This window comes from Podarcis filfolensis (genome assembly GCF_964270895.1).
Source record: "Podarcis filfolensis genome assembly, chromosome: 7".
Taxonomy (NCBI): Eukaryota; Metazoa; Chordata; class Lepidosauria; order Squamata; family Lacertidae; genus Podarcis; species Podarcis filfolensis.
The window spans coordinates 85,429,491-85,449,975 of record NC_139603.1 but is presented as its reverse complement, the minus strand read 5'-3'; the positions used below and the strand labels follow the sequence as shown (position 1 = coordinate 85,449,975).

The following is a 20,485-nucleotide window of genomic DNA, read 5'->3' as shown; positions in this document are numbered from 1 at the left end:
TGGTGAGCTGGCGTCATTGTTGGCCTGCCTGTATTTTTTGTGTGTGTGTGTGGTGCCCGCCTGCGCAGTGTTCATATTGCCGGCGTTGAAGCATTCGGACGCTGGTTTGTTGCACCGCAAGTGATGTTGAAATGTTTGTGGGCATTCCGTGACCGATAGAACTGTCAGTGGAATGTTCGCAGGCTTAGCCCTGTAGGGAAAGGGGCGCTTGTTGGTTTGGCTGGGATTACAAAACCCCATACATCTGTATGGGGGGGCAGGCTAGCTGGGAAAAGAACAGAGGCTGACCCAGATGAAATTAGGTTGGTGAAGGAGCAAATTAACCCTTTCCAAATCTGAAGAGGCTGACAGCTGAGCCAACTAGCGCTCCGTTTCCTGTTTTTATCGACCTGATGAAGTTTTCAAAGCATGCTCATCCACTGGTCTGTGCAAGTGCATTTGGATTTTCAGGAGGCTGCTTGCGTGGTAGAACCCAGACACAATTGGATTACAGGCAGTAGGGGGTTGAGCTACATGACCTTTGGAGATCCCTTCCAGCTCTCCAACTCTGGACACAGCAAAGAGGGAACAGCGTCCCCTTTGTGCTTTTCTTCTCGGCTTCCGGATAGCCTTGCCCGCTATTGGGGGGGTTGTGGTGGGAACAGGATGCTGAACCAAGTGGATTTTATTCGGTCTAAGCGAACAGGGCTGCTCTTAGCTTCTTTAAAGTGTTTTCGTAAAGTCGAAGCAATCTTCCTCCCAACGGTTTTTTTCCGCCTTGCCATCTTGAAAACAAAAGCCAGGTGTTTGCGCCAAGCAGATGTGGGGCAGGTGTCCGTCGCGAGAGAGGAGCCCGCCGATGTTTATCAGACAGCCCTGAGAAGTTTGCACAGGATATGAGGGTATGTCCTTCAAAGCCCAGCGGCTGCATCCTGGCTCTGGCGGTTCTGCGGAATGTGATTTAGGGTTATAAATAGACCCCAGGCCAAGCAGCTTCGCTTTGCTCCCCTCTCTCCCAAGGGATACCAGAACCTCTCGCCCGGCTTGCTCCCCCTGCACTTTAGAACTGTTTAATCACATCATCAAGAGCTATGGGTCAAGGAATAATTTCTTCCTTAGCATTATAAGCCCTTTATGCCTCTGGGGCTTGCTGGTTATCAACATTATTCCTAAGTTGCCAGAGGTGATGGTATAGCACCACTGGGAGTAACCGCTTGCATTTTTCAATAGTGGTTTTCCATTACTATCGCTGCTGTAAAACTCTCCATGGTACTGTAGTTGTTATAAGTACCGCTCATAATTACTGTAAAATGGGATATGGATGCAGCCTTGCTGGGAACGGATAACTCTAGAGACCGCTGGTGGAACAGTTTGTGTGTGCGCATGCGCGCTCAGGCATGCTCATGCCTTCTCACATTTTACATGCACAAACACAGAGCTCATCTTTGCACCGGGAAACACTGAATTTACTCATGACCCGTACGCGTTACCTAAAATAAGCATATCTGCACAAGTAAGCTTCGTTTGCAAGATTCTCTTTTTAGTCACAGAAGAGGGCAGTTAGATTTGTGCAGCGGTGAAACACTCCCTCTCCCCGCAAACAAATGCTGATGCAAATGCACACACACACACACACACACACACACACACACACCGGACCTGGTTTCTGAGATCCTACCAAGCGTTGTCTGTAGATTTTCAAAGCCATTTTCCCAATGCTAAAAAAAGAGGTGGATAGTAATTATTATTATTATTATTATTATTATTATTAATTATTATTATTATTTATACCCCGCCCATCTGGCTGAGTTTCCCCAGCCACTCTGGGCGGCTCCCAATCAAATGTTAAAAACAGTACAGCATTAAATATTAAAAACTTCCCTGAACAGGGCTGAATTCAGATGTCTTTTAAAGATAGGATGGCTGGTTATTTTCTTCACATCTGAAGGGAGGGTGTTCCACAGGGTGGGCACCACTACCGAGAAGGCCCTCTGTCTGGTTCCTTGTAACCTCACTTCTCACAGCGAGGGAACTTCCAGAAGGCCCTCGGCGCTGGATCTCAGTGTCCGGGCTGAACGATGGGGGTGGAGACGCTCCTTCAGGTATACTGGGCCAAGGCCGTTTAGGGCTTTAAAGGTCAGCACCAACACTTTGAATTGTGCTCGGAAATGTACTGGGAGGCAATGCAGATCTCTCAGGACCGGTGTTATGTGGTCCCGGCGGCCACTCCCAGTCACCAGTCTAGCTCCCAGGATGCTGAATTGTGCACCTCGATTTCCAAATCTGAGCAGCATTGCAGGGTTAACGCTATCCAAGTTGGAACAGTGTGCATACAGGGGCTTTGTGTGTGGGGCTTCAAGCTTAGAGCCTTGGCTTGTGTCAGTTGCTGGTGGTGTGTGTGTTTGTGTAGATTTAACATGACCTACAGTGGTAGCAAGGGTGAAGCAGATAAACAGGGCTTGCCCTTAAGAGCTAATGGGATTTAGAAACACATATCAACAATAATATTTCCCAAGGGCTGCAAAAGTGGAAAGGGGCATTCGCCTGCCTGCCACGTTCTGAAGCCTTTATCGGCCGCCTCTCACAGGCACCCACCAAAATGCAAAGTTGCCAGGAGCAGGAAGTAGTCTGTAGCAGCAGCAACAACAACATGGAACTCTCTTTGTAAGAAAAAAGTTGCCTTCTCCTTTTTCTTGCTGCTGCTGTTTTGTGCAAAGGGAGGGGGAGCGATTGACAAAGATTCACTCTCTTGTCTGTCCGTCCGTCCATCCCCCCGGCTGCCGTGTCCCTTGCATCATTCAGCTTCCCTGTTCCCGTTTACTTATGTGCTTAGCCCTTGTGTTCTATTTTGAGGCTCTGTGCACCCGGTGCTAAGCAGCGGATGACCCTGCCAAAGGTAAGCGCTGCAAAACAAGAGCTGTCAGGCAGATCACGCCACGGGCTTAGCCAAGCCGGCAGCCTCTTCGAAGGGGGACTGAGCAGTCCTCAGCAGGGCGAAAATCTGGCTGCAAGAGGCGTTTGGGCAACCTGGAGGTTCTCCTCTTCGGAAAGGTAAGCCTCGCGTATGAGAAATCAAACTCCAGGGACTGGTTTTGTTTACCTCCTCCTCTTGCAGAACTTTAGCCAGCGATTTCCCCAAGCCTCTTTCCCCCACCCTGGGACAAACGCTTTGTACTTCCTGCAACAGGAGGTTCATGCATGGACAGGCGATGCCTTCTTAAAGCTGCTTTCAAAATTGCTTCTTCCTTCCTTTAACCAAGCCCAGGTATCTCAGCACACAGCTCTTCCTAAGCTACGGGTTTGCAGATTTCCAAATTTATAATTCGCCAGCTCGTCAAAGCAGCACGTTGGCGGCAAGCTGGTAGGGGTTCCGGAAAAAGGAAAGCAGGAATAAATACGTTGTGGGGGGAAAGTTTCCAAGTGAGGGGGGATTTTGAAAGTCCTAGGTCTTCTGTTTGGGAAGGTCCATTGCTTAGCAGGGGAGAATTTGCATTGTAGGAGAGCCCCCTACGAGGAATGGAGCGGGGCATGTTTAGCTTGGAGAGGAGGAAACTGAGAGGTGATACGATAGCCACCTTCAAATATCTCAAGACTGTCACATGGAAGATGGAGCATGCTTTTTTGCTGCTGGTTCGAAGGGTAGCACCTGAACCGATGGATTCAGATTACAAGGAGATTCCGGCTGAACATCAGTCAGAGCTTTCTGAGAGTAAGAGCTGTTGGACAGTGGAACTGTCTCCCTCGGGAGGTTGTGGAATCTCCTTCCTTGGAGGTTTATAAGCAGATGTTGGGTGGCCATCTGTCATGGATGCTTTTGTTGTGATTGCTGCATTGCTGGGGGGTGGACTAGATGACTCTTAGGGTCCCTGAAACTTACAAATTTAACATTATCAAAGGAATGCTTCTGCACTCTTACAAAGACCATTAGAAAGAAACAAAAGTTTAAAAGCTAAGAAACTGCCTCAAAGGCATTTTTACAATGATTTTGCAAAGTTTTTTGCAGATAAAATCGCTCAGATTCGGGAAGAAGTAGACTCCACCGTGGGAGCAGGGCCGGGGCGGGAGAGTGCTAGAGTTTTGTCTAGTCAAGTTGAGTGGGATCAATTCCAATCTGTTACCTCCAAGGATGTGGACAGGCTGCTTGGACGAGTGAAACCAACCACCTGTCTCCTGGATCCTTGCCCATCCTGGCTTATAAAAGCTAGCCGGGAAGGACTGGGCGATGGGCTTCGTGGGGTGGTGAATGCTTCCCTCCGTGAGGGAGCCTTCCCAGACCCGCTGAAAGAGGCGGTTATTAAACCGCTTCTTAAAAAACCATCTTTAGATGCGGCCACGATGGCCAACTATCGCCCAGTCTCAAATCTTCCATTCTCGGGCAAGGTTATTGAGCGAACAGTTGCTGAACAACTCCAGGCACGCCTGGAAGAAGCAGACCATTTGGATCCCTTCCAGTCGGGATTCAGGCCTCATCATGGGACTGAAACTGCCTTGGTCGCACTGGTTTATGATCTCCGGCGGGCTAGGGACAAAGGTGAGAGCTGTTTGCTAGTTCTGCTGGATCTCTCAGCAGCTTTTGACACCATCGACCATAACATCCTTCTGGACCGTCTTGAGGGGCTGGGAGCTGGGGGCACTGTCATACAGTGGTTCCGCTCCTTCCTCCTGGGCCGTGTTCAGAAAGTGGTGGTGGGGGATGAGTGTTCAGACCCCTGGGCTCTCACTTGTGGGGTGCCTCAGGGTTCTGTCCTCTCCCCCATGCTTTTCAACATTTACATGCAGCCGCTGGGAGAGATCATCAGGAGGTTTGGGCTGGGTGTTCATCAGTATGCGGATGATACCCAGCTCTACCTCTCTTTTAAATCAGAACCAGTGAAGGCGGTGAAGGTCCTGTGTGAGTGTCTGGAGGCGGTTGGAGGATGGATGGCGGCTAACAGATTGAGGTTGAATCCTGACAAGACAGAAGTACTGTTTTGGGGGGACAGGAGGTGGGCAGGTGTGGAAGACTCCCTGTTCCTGAATGGGGTAATTGTGCCCCTGAAGCACCAGGTGCGCAGCCTGGGAGTCATTTTCGACTCATAGCTGTCCATGGAGGTGTAGGTCAATTCTGTGTCCAGGGTAGCTGTTTACCAGCTCCATCTGGTACGCAGGCTGAGACCCTATCTGCCTGCGGACTGTCTTGCCAGAGTGGTGCATGCTCTAGTTATCTCTCGCTTGGATTACTGCAATGCGCTCTACGTGGGGCTACCTTTGAAGGTGACTCGGAAACTACAACTAATCCAGAATGTGGCAGCTAGACTGGTGACTGGGGGCGGCCGCCGAGACCATATAACACCGGTCTTGAAAGAGCTACATTGGCTCCCAGTACGTTTCCGAGCACAATTCAAAGTGTTGGTGCTGACCTTGAAAGCCCTAAACGGCCTCGGTCCAGTATACCTGAAGGAGCGTCTCCATCCCCATCGTTCTGCCCGGACGCTGAGGTCCAGCACTGAGGGCCTTCTGGCGGTTCCCTCATTGCGAGAAGCAAAGCTACAGGGAACCAGACAGAGGGCCTTCTCGGTAGTGGCGCCCACCCTGTGGAATGCCCTTCCAGCAGATGTCAAAGCGATAAGCAACTACCTGACATTCAGAAGACATCTTAAGGCAGCCCTGTTCAGGGAAGTTTTTAACGTGTGATATTTTACTGTATTTTTGGGCGGCTCCCAATCAGGTGTTAAAAACAGTACAGCATTAAATATTAAAAACTTCGCTGAACAGTTATGATAACAAACAGTGGTAGTTGAGATTCCTGCATTGCAGCGGGTTGGACTAGAGGACCTTCGGGGGTCCCTTGTGACTGTACAATTTTATGATCCTATGCATGGTGTACAAGAAGTCTTGGGTTCACTCCAGAGACCCCTGCCTCTGAAAACCTGGAGACCCCTTAGCAGCCAGGACAGACAACGCTGATCTATATGGACCAGTGGTCTGATTTGGTCTAAAACCAAGACTCCCGGATGTTTTGGCTTCATTTCTCAAGACTGTCTTTTCTCACAATCCCCACTTGTTGCAAAGACTTAGAATCTGCGAGGTGCGGGGTTCTCCTCTCCAAAAGCCCTGGGATGCTTAGAGCGACACCAGCCCACTCTCTCTCTCACACACACACACCCAATTCCTGGCCTTGGCTACCCAAGCGAGCAGGCGTCGCTGGCAGCGATCCCAGTCCGTTTCCGATTCAGCGTGTTTCTGGTCTGCGGATGTTTGTGCGCTCGTCTCTCTCTCTCTCGACACAGCAGTTTCTGGGTTGGAAATAAGAGGAAACTGCCGGTGTGACGAAGGCCTGGCACACCCAAGGCTTCCGTAGGAGGGGTGCACAAGGCTGATGTTTGCCTCCGGCTTATTCTTAGCACGTTGCAAGCTTCAGAGCTCTTGAGTCGCTGCCAGAGCCAGCCCCGGCGCACCGGAGGCGCACGCTTTGCCGGTGCTCCTTCCGCCACGCACGAACAGGCTTTCTGGCCGCTCGCAGGAGTGCCTCTCCTACTTCAGAGAGAAGAGGCAGCGACGGGGAAGCAAAATGCCTCTGAGGAGGTGGGAGAAACACCTTCGCGCAAAGCGGAGGTAACGTCGGGAAGGTTTAGGAGCCTTCTGCCCTCGATGGACCCGGAACCTACTCGCAGAACCACGTCCCGGGGCTCGCCCAGTGCTTTTGGAGCCGTGTGAGGATTGTAGTGCGTGCCTCAACTTGCCGCACCTGCGCTCGGTGTGCGTTGTGTTGGGAAACTCTGAACAGGGGGAGGTAAGGCATCCGTCGGCTGTCGTTTCCCCCACACGCGTTTTTGGTGCGTGATTTTGTCCAAATGGCACCCGCTCTCTTGAGAAGGATGGGCCTGTCTCTCTCTGCAAATCTCGTTGCAAAATGAGCACGTTGAACCTAAAATAGTTCAGCTCCTGTTTCTTTTTTTTAAAAAAGGAAGACTTGCCTCAGCGGTGAGAAGCCAGCTGTGTGTGTGTGTGGTGTGTGTGTGTAGATTAGCATCAAAGGAAGGAATAAGGCTGCCATTGTTTGAGAAGCAAAGCGAGGCTTGGGTAGTCATTAAGCACCAATAAAATTACTGTATGAATATTGGTCCCAATCCAGTGCTCTCTGATTCGGATATGATTGCAGAGGTTTCACATCAGATGGGTCAGAGACCTACTGATATTATGTATACTGGATTTCAGTTTGTAGGGTCTTTTGTTTAAAGCTGTTCTAAACATGGCTGAGCCCACGGAAGAGGAAACCGAGGCTACACGCATTTCATTGCAACAGAATAAACTGAATTCTATTCAACCCGGTTCCAACTCCTCAGTTTCGCGAGGAAATGAGGCTGGAGTTTTCTCATAATGTACCTAGCCCCATCTCACCCATTGGTGGTTATCGACACTGCGGATAGGAAACAAGGTTTTTTTGGTGTCTCTCGCACCTTCTTCTCTTGTGTTAATGGGACACAAAAATTGTTGGCTTCTAAGTCAGCTGGCCTGTCTTAGCGCAGCACCGCGGGGCATATTGTGCCAAATCCTTCATCATGAGTAAATTGGGGGGGGGTGTTTAATTAAAGAAAAAACCCTATACATTTTTACTTTACATACCCCTGCTCTGACTTTCCTGTTCTGGAGGGTTTGCAGTCTGTAATCTGGCATCTTCTAGAGGAAGGGCATGGCTGCTGTTAATGGGGTGGTAGGAAAGCCTCGCCCACGATTGATTTCGGGAACAATAGGGAAAGGACAGGAAATTCTTTAGGACACACCCGTCCCCCACAGCTGGGAGCCTCTGCTATCAGGCAACCTGTTGTGTTGTTTGGTTTTGTATTCTGGGCATGTCATGTGCTCGCTTTTCCACGCTTCTCTCTTTGAGCCTAGGTAAAAGCAATTCTCTCCTGGAGGGGTGTGTGTCATAGTTGTCAACCGTCCCTTATTTGGTGGGAAACTCCCTTATCCCAGCGCCGTGTCCCGCTGCTGTCCCTTATTGATGATGTCCCTTAAATTTCCCGGGTTTCATGCTCGCCCGGCTCGGGAGGGAAGCAGCGGCTCGGGGTCCTCCACCGCGAGAGAGATTGCACACGAGCTGTCGCGTCTCCGTCTCTTCCTTTTCCCCCTCAGGGGCGCGTCGGAGACGGGTGGCTGCGGGCAGGCGGGCGGGCGGGCAGCCCCTCTCTTGTGAGACTTCCACTGCGCTGCCAGGGGAAGCCAGAGGTGGCAGCTGAGAAGGTGGCCTGGGGGAGGAAGAAGAGGAGGGGATGGGGAGGGACGCAGAAGGGCGGCGCTTCAGCGGCCGCGGCGCTGCCGCAAGCGCCTCATGCCGGGCTCACGGGCGGCGTGGGCGAGAGTCTCTCTCCCTCCCTCCCTCTCGGGCAGGGAAAAGCCAATGGAACTCCTCACGCCAGGACGACGGCAGCCCCGACATGCTGCTTAGCATACCCTCCAACCAGTTCAGCATCTTAATGTAGTGATTTCCCCCTCTGCATCCCTTTCATAACTCTATTTTTATAAATCATTTGTCCATCCATAGTTTAAATTTTACTACAAGTTTTCTGTCAATCCTACCAATGTATGTAACTCTTTACAATAGCTTTTCAAATAAATTATAAACTTTCCCCATTCTTTATTAAAGAGGTCCTCTTCCTGGTTTCTAATTCTGCTTGTAAGCTTTGCCATCTCGACGTCGTTCATCAGTTTTGTCTGCCACTCTTCTTTGGTTGGAGTTGTAGACCCTTAGGATCATCTAGTCCAACCCCCTGCAAAACACAGTCATAGCAAAAGCAGCATGGCTCCATCAGTGCCGGATTTATGTATAAGTTAAGCAAAATCCCTTATTTTGACTGCTTATCCCTTATTTTCGAGGCTGCTGATCCCTTATTTTCAAATCTGTAAGTTGACAGCTATGGTGTGTGTGTGTGTGTGTGTGTGTGTGTGTGTGTGTGTGAATATTTGGGATCTGCCGAGTAGAGCATATGTTTCTCAGTGCTTGCATCTCTCCCAAAAGAGCAAGCGGTGTTGTAGACGGTCCAAGAAGCTGTTCGGTCTGCTTTGCATTATCACCCCGTCTCTTGGCCCGGTGGAGAGATGCAAATCTCTTGCCATGTAGCCAGGGCCGAGATCTTTTCAAAGGAAGAAACTTGGCCACGGCTAGATCTTGCTTTGTTGGCAGGGCTCTCGAGAGAGTGAGATAAAAGTTCAAAGCAGCGTTGACAAGCTCTTGGACGTTCCCTCTTGCAGGTGCTGTCGACGTGGTCTGATACCATCATTGCCACGACTTTCCTGGCCTTGGATTTCCCCAGCGGGGGGGGGGGGGGCTAATCAGAACTTAATAAGGCTGTAGGCAAACTCATCTCCGTGCTGCAAGCCGTTGCGGTTAAAGTGGGACAGAACAAGATATAAGGTCATTGGGAAGATTGGAAATTGTAATAATAATAATAATAATAATAATAATAATAATAATAATAATAATTTATTAATTATACCCCACCCATCTGGCTGGGTTTCTCCAGCCACTCTGGGTGGCTTCCAATAGAATATTAAAATACAATAACCTATTAAAGATTAAAATCTTTCCTAAACAGGGCTGCCTTCAGATGTCTTCTAAAAGTCGGATAGTTGTTTATTTCCTTGACATGTGATGGGAGGGCGTTCCACAGGGCGGGTGCCACTACCGAGAAGGCCCTCTGCCTGGTTCCCTGTAACTTGGCTTCTCGCAGCGAGGGAACCGCAGACGACTCTAGAGGTATGGCTCTCATCTCGCTTTATTGGCCGAGGGAGCCGGCGCACAGCTTCCGGGTCGTGTGGCCAGCATGACTAAGCCGCTTCTGGCAAACCAGAGCAGCGCACAGAAACGCCGTTTACCTTCCCGCCAGAATGGTACCTATTTATCTACTTGCACTTTGATGTGCTTTCGAACTGCTAGGTGGGCAGGAGCTGGGACTGAGGAGCGGGAGCTCACCCCGCCGTGGGGATTCGAACCACCGACCTTCTGATCAGCAAGTCCTAGGCTCTGTGGTTTAACCCACAGCGCCACCCGCGTCCCTTTGAGACTCCTTAGGGTAGTGATAAAGCGGGATATCAAATCCAAACTCTTCTTCCTCTTCCTCTTCCTCTTCCTCTTCTTCTGCCTTGCACCTCTTTCCCCCTGCAAACAGCTGCAGCTCACCTGCCAGGAATCGAGTGTAGTGTCTCTGCCCCACATCCGGCGACATATTTATTTCCTCATCTTTTCAATCCCTGACAAGGGCGAGTTCATGCATGTTGATGAACCACAGGAAAAACTTTAAAATCACCCGAGGTCACTGAACCACCCTGCTGTTCTGAGTCAGCAGTTTACAATATTCAGCTGCAAGTTGTTCAGTAACGGCTGTTTGCAACCGATGCTTGTATATGTATGAGTCAGCTCCAAACTGCTAGCTTAGCAGGTTTCAGATTCTGGGTGCAGTTGGGAAGTCCATGCCATAACGCCTGGCAGCAGGCAGGGGCAAGAAGGGAAGAGGGGTGATATCCACAGGCAACCATCTCAAGATGCTTGGTCCAGGTGCTTTTCTTCCTGGCTTTTTATTATTATTATGAAGATGCCCGGGTGCCAAGATGGCACCTGATGCCTCCACCATCTGGGGATCCCTGGATATTGGCTACTTTCACAGATACACAACACATCCTATAGAATTCTATCCGTGACATTTTATCTGCACAGACAGAACAAATGTCAGGAACCCCCAACAAAAGAGGAAAGGATTTTGAAGTTAATGGACTAAGTTGAGCAGCAAGGATCCTAATTGCTAAAAACTGGAAAAAAGAAAACGTGCCAACAAAAAAGGAATGATAAGACAAACTGTTAGAGTATATTGAACTGGCTGTCAGTGGTTCTCAACCTGTGGGTCCCCAGATGTTGTTGGACTACAACTCCCATCATCCCTGAGCTCTGACCTTGCTAGCTAGGCATGATGGGAGTTGTAGTCCAACAACATCTGGGGACCCACAGGTTGAGAAAGGCTGGGTTGGATTAACAGAGGCAATTAGAGATCACACCAGACAAGAGTTTCAAAAAGCATGGGGGAAATGCAGGGAATACTTCACAAAACAGTGCCCTAAAATACATACCTGGACTTGTTTTGATTAATGTCTGCAGGAGACTTTGTGGGTATTTAAGTTATAATTAGAAAAATCTTAATAATTATTCATAAAGGAAACAGTTTGTAAGAAGTAAATAAGGAGGCCAGATGCAGGATAAAGGAAGTCATTTATTTGGTTGTTTGTATTGTTGTATGTTATGTTCACTGTATGTTCCATTCACGTTTAATGTGTATTGGGGGTGGGGGGTTTGTGTTACGATGTAAATAAAATTCCAGTAAAATTAAATAATTGAAATTGCAAGCAGGTCATGGAAGTTTAAGCAAGGGAAGGATTGTAAGAATGAAGGGAATAAAGAAATTTATAGTAGAATAAGAATTGTGTATAAGGCATAGAGATGGAAAGACCTTGGGAGGCGGAATGGGAAAAAAACAGGTTTTTTCCCCAAAGCGCTTTATTTTTTCCAGGAAAAAAACCACACTGTGGAATATTCCAACTATATCAAACTGATTGTTTTTTCATTTTTTTCAGGGGGGGGCCTGGGTTTTTTCCCCCAAAATTTTCCAGGGTTATTTCCAGGCCTTGCCATCTCTGAGGCAGCAGGTAATTTGTCTGTAGGGAAAAACCACATGAATGTAAGGCTTGGAAGTCAAATTGCTAAGAAAAGTGTATGAATTGCACTTTGTGTAAAGTTTATAAAACCAATAAGAATTTAAATATAAAAAAGAATGAATTTGAGGAACCAAAGAGTCATATTGAAAAATACGACCTTTGAGCCGACTGGGCCCAAAATGGCAGCTAGACATTCCATTTTGGTCACCGTAACCCTGGTTTAAGGAGCTGTTCCTATCTTATATATCTTGAGTTTCTAACACTGGTCTAGTCCAGCTGCTTCCCTGTCCAGGATTAACGGAGGATGAAGAACGGGGGCAGATTTAGAAAGGCACCTATTCTCTCCCCATCCCCTTCTTCCGTCATTTTAGTCCTATTTATTTCGTAAACTTTGTACACCCCTTGGTTGCAAAACGTCTCAAAGCGGGTTTGCAAAAGAGAAAAAAAGACCTTGCTCCCTCTTGGCTAGAGGATGGCTTCCCTGGTCCATATTGTGACCTCACGTGTTGCATACTGTGACAGCAGAATAGGCTGGGCAAGTTCAGGCTAGTGATGTCAACCTTTTGGGTACCACTTCGTAGCAAAAAGAGAGAGAGAAGGAGAGATTATCTGCTGTGCAACGCTCCTCCATACTGGATAGTAAAGTGGGTGACAGATGGGCGGGGTATAAATTATTATTATTATTATTATTATTATTATTATTATTATTATATTTTAAATGAAGTGTTTAGACAGTGCTTCTTACCAGCGTACATTGGTACCTTTGTTCTCAAATGCCTTGGTACTCAAACAACTTGGAACCCAAACACTGCAAACCCAGAAATAAGTGTTCCAGTTTGCAAACTTTTATCTGAAGCCGAACGTGCTCCGTTTTGAGTTCTACGCTTCCGATTTGAGTGCCACACTTCCGTTTTGAGTGTTACGCCAAGGTCTGTCTGTTTTTGCTGTTTATTTTGCTTTTTTGTTTGTGTGGAACCCAGTTCAGTTACTGATTGATTGATTGATTGATTGTACATTGTTTATTGCTTTCATTTTATGGATCAGTGGTCTCGTTAGATAGTAAAAATCATGTTGAATTGCTGTTTTAGGGGTTGTTTTGAAAAGTCTGGAATGGATTAATCCATTTTGTATTGCTTTCTATGGGAAAGCGAACCTTGGTTTTGGAATGCTTGGGTTTTGGAACAGACTTCCAGAACGAATTAAGTTTGCGAATCAAGGTACCACTGTACTATATATCTGTATATAAGAGCCGGTGTTAGAAACTCATATACAGTGGTACCTCTGGTTGCAAATGGGATCCGTTCTGGAGACATGAAAAGAACACAACCTGCAGCAGCGCATCTGCGCATGCACAGGTTGCAACTCGCCACTTCTGCGCACACACATGACATCATTTTGTGCTTCTGCACATGTGTGAGCGGCGAAACCTGGAAGTAACCCTTTCTGGTACCTCGGGGACACCACGGGACGTAACCTGAAAGAACATGACTGTATCATCGCGAAGTATTGGAAGACACAAGATTTACCCACCCGGGAAGAATGGCAGATGAAGTTGATGGACTATATGGAACTGGCGGAAATGACTGGCAGAATCCGAGACCAGGGAGAAGAGTCGGTGGAAGAGGACTGGAAAAAGTTTAAAGACTATTTACAGAAATACTGTAAAATTAATGAATGTTAGAAAAATGTGGAAATGAAGTTATATGGCTTTAGTAGAAATGTTATAAGGGACTAAGTATAATTAGATTATTAGAGTATTAAAGGAAAAAATAAGGTTAGAAATGTTAAGATAATTATAGGATAGAAAACAGAGGAAGATGGAAAGGAATTGCTGAAACAATTAATAGAAGTGGAATACAAAAAGGGAGGTGCGAGGAGGTCGCTGAAATAAGTGAATGAAAGATAAGATATTGAAATTGTTTAGTGTGTTTTAAATTGTTTTTATTTTGTTAGTGTGTGTTAGTGTTATGTAGTGTTTTTATGTTATATTATGTAGTGCTTTTGTATTGTACTGTGTTGTTTATTTTGTTTTGTTTAAATTGTTGGAAAAGTAATAAATATTCTTTAAAAAAAAAGAAAGAACATGGCTGTATATAAGTTGGGTGCCAAATGGCTCCTGAAACCAAGGTTGAAGTCGCCAAATTGGAACATCTGGTTGCCTATATTATTATAGGTTATTGTATTTTAGTGTTCTGTTGGAAGCCGCCCAGAGTGGCTGGGGAATCCCAGCCAGATGGGTGGGGTATAAATATTATTATTATTATTATTATCATCATCATCATCATCATTATCATTATGTCCTTATCGATGGAGACTTTTCCACTGACCAGAGACCCTTTCTTTCTTTCTCTCTCCCCCATTTCCCCTTCTTCCAGATTGTCTCGTATGCTGAAAGGCTGTCGATTTATGGAGGGTCCCGGGTGCAGCTTTGAGCACTGCCCCGCGCAACATCCTACCCGCTGAAGGAAGGACGCCGCCGCCCCGCCCAAAACCGGGCGCCCTGAGTCGTCGGGCTTCACCATTCAGGTCTCCTGTGCATGGCTCTTGCAGCCCAAGGAGGACTTTTGCCGCCCGCTGCCCCAGCCTGAGCCGCCCCAGGTCCCCATCGCTGCCCCCAAATATTCTACATATCCAGATGGGGTAACGTGATGGCGCAGGACGGACGCCGGTGGGGTTAACCGAATGCAGAGGCCTTTCTAAAGAGGGGAAAGAGAGAGATAGAGAGAGTCCAGGCAGGGAAGCGAAGCAGCAGCGAAGGACGTCTAAAATTGCACACACAAAGGAAATTGACACTACAGCAGGTTTTGGTTTCGTTTTGATTTTTTTTGCGCAGCAGCAAGCAAGCACAGGGTTCCTTTTTCCCCCCCTTAACTGTATGGTTTAGAGAATCCAGCCTGCGCTCTCCCCAAAGCTGGGAATATTTTGCACAACATTTGTGTTGGTCAGGGGGGAGAAAAGATAGCCTTTTGCCAAACTCTTCCATTTCCTTTTTCGCCCTGCAAATCTCTTTTTTTCCCCCATCTCCTTTGCGGGCGTGTTGGATTTTGGTGTGTGTGCATTTGTTTTGTTCCCCCCCCGCCCCTCCAACCAATCTTGAGACCCCCACTCCTTCCTCCGCCATGGCCCGCATGAACCGCCCGGCGCCTGTGGAGGTTTGCTACAAGAACATGAGATTCCTGATAACTCACAACCCAACCAACGCCACTCTGAACACCTTCATCGAGGTAAGTCTGCCTGAGCAAATTGGAAACATTGGGGTTGAATCGGATTCTGTGTTCACCCGTTGGTTTAAAGGCCCTCTTGCAGGTTCGACGAATAATAATAATAATAATAATAATAATAATAATAATAATTTATTATTTGTACCCCACCCATCTGGCTGGGTTTCCCCAGCCACTCTGGGCAGCTTCCAACAAAGATTAAAAATACATTAAAATGTCACACATTAAAAACTTCCCTGAACAGGGCTGCCTTCAGATGTCTTCTAAATGTCAGGTAGTTGTTTACCTCTTTGACATCTGATGGGAGGGCGTTCCACAGGGCGGGCGCCACCACCGAGAAGGCCCTCTGCCTGGTTCCCTGTAGCTTTACTTCTCGCAGCGAGGGAACCGCCAGAAGGCCCTCGGCGCTGGACCTCAGTGTCTGGGCAGAACGATGGAGGTGGAGACGCTCCTTCAGGTATAATGAGCCGAAGCCATATATGTTGGGGTTCCGCTCTAACAAATTCTTTTGAGCAGGAACAGATGCAAAGGGCAGCGGCCAACGAAACAGTTGTGCGAGGGGAACGAGGAACATGCACGAGGGACGCTCCTGCCACCCCCAAATCTGCTTTATTTGGTTCTGGGAAACCGCAGAACCGATTTAGGGGATAACCAGGGAGGGAGAATCCCATAGTCACTGCTTTGAGTACAACCCAAAAAAGTTAAGACTGCATCACTTTTCCAGGAGTCTGTTCCAGGAATGTTGCAAGGAAAGAGAGGGATTTCTGGTCCCTGTCCAATCCCAGGTCAAGGACACATCGAGTTAAGAGATGGAGAGAAAGACTCTCTTTTCTCCCACCCCAAAAGCGCTCCCAGGGATTTCAGGGGAGTTGGAGCAGTTGTAGAGTAGAATTTGGGGGGTCTCCCATCTCGGTTAAAGACAGCGGGTGAGAGTCTTAAGCCTGAAGTTGCACATTCTTACATGTCAAACAAAGAAGGGTGTATTTCCCCCCGACGTTCTCTCACTTGTTAACTGGAGAGGGATTCAGTCCGAATGTTAGGTGCTTTGTTCAGAAAGTCTCCTTAGTCACCATGGGCGCTTGACGGCTCCAGAGTATGTGAAGATTACCTGTAGTTCTGACGTACTTGGGAAATTCTCAAGGAGCTCAGCTGCCAGCGGTTCAGATAAGCCACAAACTTTTGGCACCGGCACTCCTGCAGAAAATTGGTTGTGCTGTCTTCACGTCCAACTCCTAGGCGGAGGGACTGTTTATTTAGCCTACTTAAAGGTTACTCACTTGCTGAACTTTCGGCCTACTCGGTGTCTGTATCAGCCGTCACATTTGTAGGCTGCAAAATAAAACCATTTTGGATAGATCTGTGGTTCCCAGACACTTTGAGGTTCTGCCTTCTCAGTTCCAGACACTCACCCCCAAATTCCCCTTGCCCTGCCCTATGAAAAAAGCATCAATCAGAATATCGGTTTGCACAGCCCACTAAAGGAAGATAATAATACAATAAAATTCAAAACAGTAACAATTGCGCTTTCATTCTGAATGCAAGTAAAACTGTTTAGTTGGATTAATAGCAGCTTTCCAAAGCGTGAAAGTCATTCCGCACCCCGCTTGCCCCTTAGCACTGACCCCCAAGTTATCCCATTGCCCCCAGCGGGTGGTTCCTTTTCTCCCTGTTTCCCTGGAGGTGATTTTTACTTGCTCGGCAAGGGATCTGGTTCGCAGAAAGATTGTTTTGGCTGAATTGTAATTGGCTGGGCCTGGAGAGTCAACAATCAGAAGGAGTTTACCTTTGAAAGTAAGGTAATATTTAGACCAGCAAGGTCAAAGCTGTCTGCATGGAGCCAGCAGAAGAGCTCAAAGTGTCGTCATTCTTCACCCCTGAGAGTTTCCATTCAGCCCCCCAGAACAGCAAGTTGCCCACATGAAACGGGTGGTCACCCTTTTAGCCTCTTGAAAGGGCACTCAACTACAAATCGCATCATCCTTGGCCCTGCTGGCCAGGGACGATGATGATGATAATAATAATTAATAATAATTTATTATTTATATCCCGCCCATCTGGCTTCCAACAAAGTATTAAAATGCAACCAAAATGGTCAAAGGCCTTATGAGGAACGGCTAAGGGAGCTGGGCATGTTTAGCCTGGAGAAGAGGAGGTTAAGGGGTGATATGATAGCCATGTTCAAATATATAAAAGGATGTCACATAGAGGAGGGAGAAAGGTTGTTTTCTGCTGCTCCAGAGAAGCGGACACGGAGCAATGGATCCAAACTACAAGAAAGAAGATTCCACCTAAACATTAGGAAGAACTTCCTGACAGTAAGAGCTGTTCGACAGTGGAATTTGCTGCCAAGGAGTGTGGTGGAGTCTCCTTCTTTGGAGGTCTTTAAGCAGAGGCTTGAGAACCATATGTCAGGAGTGCTCTGATGGTGTTTCCTGCTTGGCAGGGGGTTGGACTCGATGGCCCTTGTGGTCTCTTCCAACTGTATGATTCTATGCAATATGTTAAACATTAAAAGCTTCCCTAAACAGGGCTGCCTTCAGATGTCTTCTAAAAGTCTGGTAGTTGTTCTTCTCTTTGACATCTGGTGAGAGGGCGTTCCACAGGGCGGGCGCCACTACCGAGAAGGCCCTCTGCCTGGTTCCCTGTAACTTAGTTTCTCGCAGCGAGGGAACCGCCCGAAGGCCCTTGGCGCTGGACCTCAGTGTCCGGGTAGAACGATGGGGGTGGAGACGCTCCTTCAGGTATACAGGACCGAGGCCGTTTAGGGCTTTAAAGGTCAGCACCAACACTTTGAATTGTGCTTGGAAACATACTGGGAGCCAGTGTAGGTCTTTCAATCATGGGAGTTGCTAGTGCACCTGGAAGAGCAAACTGGGAGGGGTAGCTAATACCGCAGAATTCAGAATTGGGATTCAAGGTGACCTTAACAAATTGGAGAACTGGGCCCAAACTAACCCAGTGAATTTCAGTAGGGATAAATGGCAGGTTATGCTCTTGGGCAGGGAGAATTGTATGCACAAATGCAAGACGGGGAACACCTGGCTTACTAGCAGTACATGTGAAAAGGATCTAGGGGTCTTGGTGGATCACAAGCTGAACATGAGTCAACAGTGTGATGCAGCAGCAAAAAAAGCTAATGCTATTCTAGGCTGCATCAACAGAAGTATAGTGTCCAGATCAAGGGAAGTAATAGCACCCCTCTATTCTGCCTTGGTCAGACCACACTTGGAATATTGTGTCCAGTTCTGGGCACCACAATCTAAGAAGGATGTTGACAAGCTGGAAGGTGTGCAGAGGTGGGAGACCAAGATGATCAGGGGTCTAGAAACCAAGCCTTATGAGGAATGGTTGAAGGAGCTGGGTCTGTTTAGCCTGGAAAAGAGGAGACTGAGAGGAGATATGATAGCCATCTTCAAATATCTCAAGGGCTGTCACATGGAAGAGGGAGCAAGCTTGTTTTCTCCTGCTCTGGACGGTAGGACTCGAACCCATGGCTTCAAGTTACAAGAAAGAAGATTCCGACTCAACATCCGGAAGAACCTTTTGAGAGCAAGAGCTGTTTGACAGTGGAACAGACTCCCACAAGAGGTTGTGAACTCTCTTTCCTTGGAGGTTTTTAAGCAGAAGTAGAATGGCCACCTGTCATGGATGCTTTCGTTGAGATTCCTGCATTGCAGCGGGTTGGACTGGATGACCCCTGGATCCCTTCCAACTCTGTGATTCTATGAAGCCACCAGCCACAACTTCGTTCTCTTAGGCTGTGTGCTCATTTTACCTTTAAAGCCCATTCCATGCACATTTGCCCGCCCCCCCCCAATTATTCTGGGCAATGTAGTTTGTCAAGGGTTGTTTGGGATTGTGCCTCTGCGAGGGGTAAAACTACACTGCCCAGAATTCTTTGCTGGTGGGGGGGGGGAGTGATCTGATTCTGCTTTAAAAGGTATCATGTAAACTTAGCCATAGTTCCCCCCTCCCCCCATTTATTTATTTTTATAGGGGCGGTTGAGATGCAAGTATTCAGACTACATTTGGCAGGAGGTTCTGACCATTTTGGCGGTTGAGCTTGCCCAGGCAGATCCTTGGGAATGCTGAACTACGTCACCTGGTAACCAAACCAGGTGCCTGTTCTTCCCAAAAGCACCCCTTGCTTTTACTTTGAATGAATGTACTTCCGTCACTCTACTTTGCCACAGGTCCCTTCCTGCGTCCCTATTGCCTTTTTTGTTTTGTTTTTAAAGCCCACCCAGATCTGCTTAAAATTTGCTGGGCAGCTTTTGCCCTCCCCCTTATACCTGGGCTTAGGGCCAGGATGCTGTTTTTAGCTGTTCGTCTCTTCTCTCTCTCTCTCCCCCACCCCCAATAGGCCCCCAAAACAGCTCTGTTGTCCGCAGATGTTGATCTGGTTACGTGGGCAACTCAGCGAACTTGCAGCATACCTACCGGGATTAAAAATAAATGCCCTCGTTTAACCTTTGGGGGAGCAGCAAGGAATATCGCTGCCTTCCCTGGCTGGAGTCTGCTTTCTCTAAAGTAGGACTTGGAAGGAGAACCTTGTGGGAGGGGGAGCGACTAGGCCAAGGATGCCGGACCTCAGCCAAGTGTAGCCTTCCAGACCTCCCTCTCTGGCCCATGAGATCCAGTAACTTCATCCTGTATTTAAAACCCACGAGATCTGCTGAGAGCAAGTCTTTGCCTTCCTCTTTGTAGCAGCCCTTTGGGGATTTTAAGACAGTCCTCGATGGCCCCACTTTGGGTAGTACAGTGGTACCTCTGGTTGCGAACAGGATCCGTTCCGGAGCCCCGTTCGCAACCTGAGAAGAACGCAACCCGCGTCTGCGCATGTCGCGATTCACCGCTTCTGCGCATGCCGTCATTTTGAGCGTCTGCGCATGCGCGAGTGGCGAAACCCAGAAGTAACCCTTTCCGGTATTTCCGGGTCACCATGGGACGCAACCTGAAAACGTTCAACCTGAAGCAAACGCAACACGAGGTATGACTGTAGCTGCATCGGGGGCATAGAAGCCTAGATTTGTAGTGTCGTCAATCTCAACTAAGGCATCCATGGTAGGTGAACGTCTGTTGAAAAACCTCCAAGGAAGGAGAGTCCATCACTCTCTTACTCTCAGAAAGCTTTTCCTGATGTTAAACTGAAATCTCCTTGTAACTTGTAACTTGATGCCATGGGTTCGAGTCCTACTCTGCAGCTTGCCAACAGCCTTCTTAAATTGTGGCACCTAAAACTGGACACAGTACTCCGAGGTGTGGTCTGACCAAGACAGAATAGAGTGGTACTATTACTTCGCTTGGGACCCAGGTGGTGCTGTGGGTTAAACCACAGAGCCTTGGACTTGCTGATCAGAAGGTTGGCGGTTCGAATCCCCGCAACAGGGTGAGCTCCCGTTGCTCAGTCTCTGCTCCTGCCAACCTAGCAGTTCGAAAGCACGCCAGTGCAAGTAGATAAATAGGTACCACTCCGGCGGGAAGGTAACCGGCGTTTCCGTTCGCTGCTCTGGTTTGCCAGAAGCGGCTTAGTCCTGCTGGCCACATGACCCGGAAGCTGTACGCTGGCTCCCTCAGCCAGTAAAGCGAGATGAGCGCTGCCA

At 48.1% G+C, this 20,485-nt stretch overlaps 1 protein-coding gene across 5 annotated transcripts in view; it reads left to right on the top strand.

Annotated features, from left to right (window-relative positions):
- PTP4A3 (protein tyrosine phosphatase 4A3) overlaps positions 1–20,485 on the top strand; it is a 107,865-nt gene that overhangs the window by 63,721 nt on the left and 23,659 nt on the right. For 2 of the 5 annotated variants that reach the window (XM_083622366.1, XM_083622369.1), the window contains one exon: positions 14,037–14,885. In XM_083622366.1, coding sequence (XP_083478492.1) covers positions 14,781–14,885 — 105 coding nt within the window. In that variant the 5' untranslated portion in view covers positions 14,037–14,780. Of the gene's footprint in view, positions 1–2,880; positions 3,031–6,346; positions 6,752–12,193; positions 12,306–14,036; positions 14,886–20,485 lie in introns of those variants that run through there. The other 3 variants (XM_083622367.1, XM_083622368.1, XM_083622370.1) reach the window with 3 other exon arrangements.